The 3,864-nt window shown below is 45.1% G+C and overlaps 1 protein-coding gene across 1 annotated transcript; it reads left to right on the top strand.

Moving 5' to 3' along the window:
- Positions 1 to 28: 28 nt before the first annotated feature.
- Positions 29 to 3,864, top strand: CSUI_010315 (lysine decarboxylase; the record flags this gene model as incomplete). Its single annotated transcript, XM_068070420.1, has 1 exon — positions 29 to 3,864. A coding segment is annotated over exon 1 (385 nt), but the record flags the coding sequence as incomplete, so codon positions are not given.

The raw sequence follows: 3,864 nt of genomic DNA, 5'->3' as shown, positions 1-3,864 counted from the left end.
TGTTGTGCAGCGGGCACTACAGGTTGGAGCGTTATCTTCTTTTTCCATGTGGAATGGACGTTAGGCGCTTTGTGTCGCTGTTTAGGAAACTAGTGTTTTTGTCAAATTTATTGTGAGCGGTGGCAGTTGAAAGAAAGAGTGTGCATTGGGGACGGGCTGAGGTGTCAACCCGCGCCACGCCCTTGTGATGGGCCTCGCAGAGAATGAAACTTGAGAAAGAAAAGGTCCTGGTCGACACTTTTCACATCATTCCGTTGACTTTGTTTTCTCTTTTAGGAAAGGTGTTAATTGCTTTGTTGCTTGAAAGTGTGCCTTCTTTTACGGTCCCTACCTCTCCTCCTCACTCCGTCCCTGTCGTCCGTCCGTAGCTGCAGCGCCGCCATACAGCCTAGGACCTTGTTTTCTTTTCTCATTCATTCACGCTTAATTCTCTAACTCATCCTGGACTCCACTCTACTTTGGTGGGGCCCCTCTTTTTTTTTCGCTCGTTCGTTTACATGAGTGTTTCTTCTTCTCTTCACTCAAAGGTGTGCAACCGGGCACGTCCGCGATTCTGTCTCGGTTCCTCAACTTTGACAACCGCCGCCTCGCCTCTCTTCTCTCGTTTGTTCCAGTTGTTTCGTGCGTGACTAAATTAGCTCCTTCTTACCATCATGCGAGAACTTTAAACATATCTCAACTGTCCAGTCTTTCTCCAGTTTCGACTCTTGGTAGTGTGCGGTCACCTGCTCTTTTTCCGACGGTCTCTGGGTGTGCTCTATGACTCCTCAAGTAGTGCCGCGGATACCTCTCTCAATCGTTATTGCATTTCGGTGATCATACTTCTTCGTCTTCTTTTCTCTTTTTCCTTTTCCCAATTGTACTCGTGCTTCTGGACTTTCTCGCCTTCTCTCGCCGTAGACACTTCGTGTAGGCCATGGTTTGTCTTTCTTTCTTCGAATCTTTACTCGAGTGTGCATGAGTTCCATGTCTCAAGACGGCCCAGGACAGAGATGAGTGGCTGTACCCTTTAGTTGTTTCTTCTATTCTAGTGGCTGTATTCTTCTCTGTGGAAAGAGAGGGAAGGAGGGATAGCTTTAAGGACCTTCTTATATCATCCTTCGACAGTTCTCTTTCAATCAAGTCGCCTTCTCCTCCTCTTCCCGGCACCACTCTTCGTGTTCGGTATTTCTCCGACGAATCCTGTTTTTACAGGAGGAAAAGTTTCTTGTCTACACCTTTCATCCTCCTTCTCTTAATTTCTTCTTTCTTGTCTAGTTAACTGAGAAGTTGAAAGAGAGCCCTACTAGCTTCTTCTCGTTGTACATCTCTCCTGTATATCACATTCTTTCCCCGTTGTTCTACTTACGACGTGGTGACGGCTTCCTTCTTTTCTTCTTCTCTCTTTCTTCTTTTTCCCATTGTCTTCGTCTTTCTCCATCTATCTTGCGCTTCTCTGTTTGTAACCCTTTCCGATGAGCCGTCTTTCTTTACGTTACTGAATCTTTCTCTCTCATTTTCTTCTTTGCGAAGAGTCGAAATACGCTCTTTCTGTCAGCTCAAGAAACGCGGAAAAGCACTTCAAGTTGCTACCATCCTTCTGTGTACAAGCATTCTCTCTCTCCTTCTCTTCCTTGCTCTCCTTTAGCAATGTCGTCTACGATTCTCCTACGTCCGTTTCTATGCAATTCTTTCTACTGAGTTTCCTAGAGAAAGGGAAGGTCTTCTACCACCCAAATCAATCATCCGCAGAGTACTAAAGGAGGAAATTTCTTTCTTCTTGTTGTTGTTGATACACATCGTAGAGGAGGGTTAGTCGTACTTAGGGGTGAGCAGAGAATCCTTCTTTCTTCTTCTTTTCTTCTTCTTTTCTTCTTCCTTCACTTCTCAAACAATGCCATGTGCAATGATTGTCTACATATCTATTGTTACGATGGGGGTCTACTTCTATGTAGTGAGTGTATGGTGAGATTCATGGTGTATGGTGTGTTGTCCTTCTCTCTTCTTTCTTTCTCTGTATGATAGCGCGCTCATTACCATTGTCGTAACGCGAGTGATTGAGTGAAGGAATCAGTTGGCACGGGGATTGAAGAGGGTAGGAGGAGGGTGTATGAGAAGGGAAGGTCATTAAAAAGCAGGAGTTTGCTGTCTTTGTGGTGTACGTACATCTCAGGGCTCCTAAAACACTAACTGTCTCTGGGTTCTTCCCCTGAATGTTGTGTGTGCCGAGTAGCTCTACTAGTCAATTTCTTTTTCTATCTCATGTATCTTCTATTCTTTCTTCTTCACCTCCACCCCTTCCCTTCCTAGTCTCGTGTGTCTTCTATCTAGCTTTGGTTATCAAGAGCGAAGACGGCGGAGTTTTGTATCCTTTGAGGCATCTTTCTTTCTCTCTTTCTTCTCCTCCTTGTATGAAGTGATCAGTCAGTCTTACAAAGGGAGAAGAAGAAAAAGAATATGACGTCATCACTGATTGCTTTCTTTCCTTCTCTTCTTCTTCTTCTTAGTCTTCGCTTGTTCTTCTTATTCTTCTAGCTGTCGGTCGCAGTTGTTTATGCAAACACCACCCCCACCGTGACGCTCCATGTATACAGTCGTCTTCTTCTTCTTTACATCACTATCCCGTCCTCTCCGCTGTGGTTCTCTCTCGTTCTTCTTCTTCTTCGTCCTCTTGTTCTTCTCTTACAAATAATAGAGAAAGGAGAAAGAAAGAAAGAAAAAAGCTTGGGTTTCTCCCTCTGTTCTTTGAGGTCTTCTTGAACTGAACTGCCTTCGTCTGCTTCCATGAGCTCTGCTCGCTTGTCTTTCTTCTTCCCTTCTCCTTTCTCTTCTAGACATCTACCTATTCAATCAACCTCGTTACACGCTTCTCGATCTTTTTTGTCTATTGTTTTCGTCTTCTCTCTTCTTTGACGTTGATTGATAGAGACTTGCATCACATCGGACAAGAATAAGATGATGAGATACAGCTGGAGATAGATAGATAGATAGCTAGCTAGATCAAAGATAGCTGGAGAGGCAGGATTTCTTTGTGTAGACCGAGAAACGAATTTTTTGTCATTCATATCAATGAAGATGACGCAAAGGTGTGAAGATCCGAACTGTCTCGCACCCTTCCTATTGTCTCTCTGAGGGGGCCTTTGATCTTCTTCGCTTCTCTCATAATAGTATCTCATAGGATGGATCGATTCTTCGTTCCTCTCTGATATATTCATGATAAGAAAAGGCTGTCAACTTCTCGATAGGGTCTCTATATGTCGTTCTTTCTTTCTGTCCCACCCCCTCTCTATGTCTCTTCCAATTCCATTCTCTCCACACATCTGAGCCTTTTTCTTCTCCTTCTCCTATCTCTTTTCATCTTCCTCCACTTGGTTCTTCTTCTTCTGTTCTCTTGCTAGTCTTTTCTTCTCTCTTCTTTCCCTCTTCCTCCTCCTCTCCACCACTAAGGCTGAAGACATGCAAAACACGACNNTTCTTTCTTTGTTTCTTTTTTCTGCAGCATGTTAGAACGTCGAGGGACATTACGGTATGGCGCAGAGCGTCGCTTGCGTCAGTTTGGTTCGCGTGGAGACAGCAGTAGCAGTAGTAGTTACGGCGGTGCGTCCTTCTATATGCCAGGAACTCCTTTCTCAATGCACTCATCTTCAGGAATCTTTCTCCCAACTCTTACCCTACATGAACACCAGAGGAGCCCTTCAAGCAGCACCTCCGATATAGGAGGTGGAGATAGAGGCCGAGAATTCGACATCGACGGCGCCATGAGGGCTTCTCATCGCCCCCCTCCTGGGACAGGGGCAGGAGGAGGTGGCGGGAATCATCAGAATCTCTCCTCGTCTTCTCATCATCCCCACCCTACTCAAGGCCACCATCGACAGCAAAGCATCC

This window comes from Cystoisospora suis, assembly GCF_002600585.1.
Source record: "Cystoisospora suis strain Wien I chromosome Unknown contig_7125, whole genome shotgun sequence".
In the NCBI taxonomy this organism is placed as follows: Eukaryota; Apicomplexa; class Conoidasida; order Eucoccidiorida; family Sarcocystidae; genus Cystoisospora; species Cystoisospora suis.
This window is presented reverse-complemented; position numbering and strand designations above follow the sequence as displayed.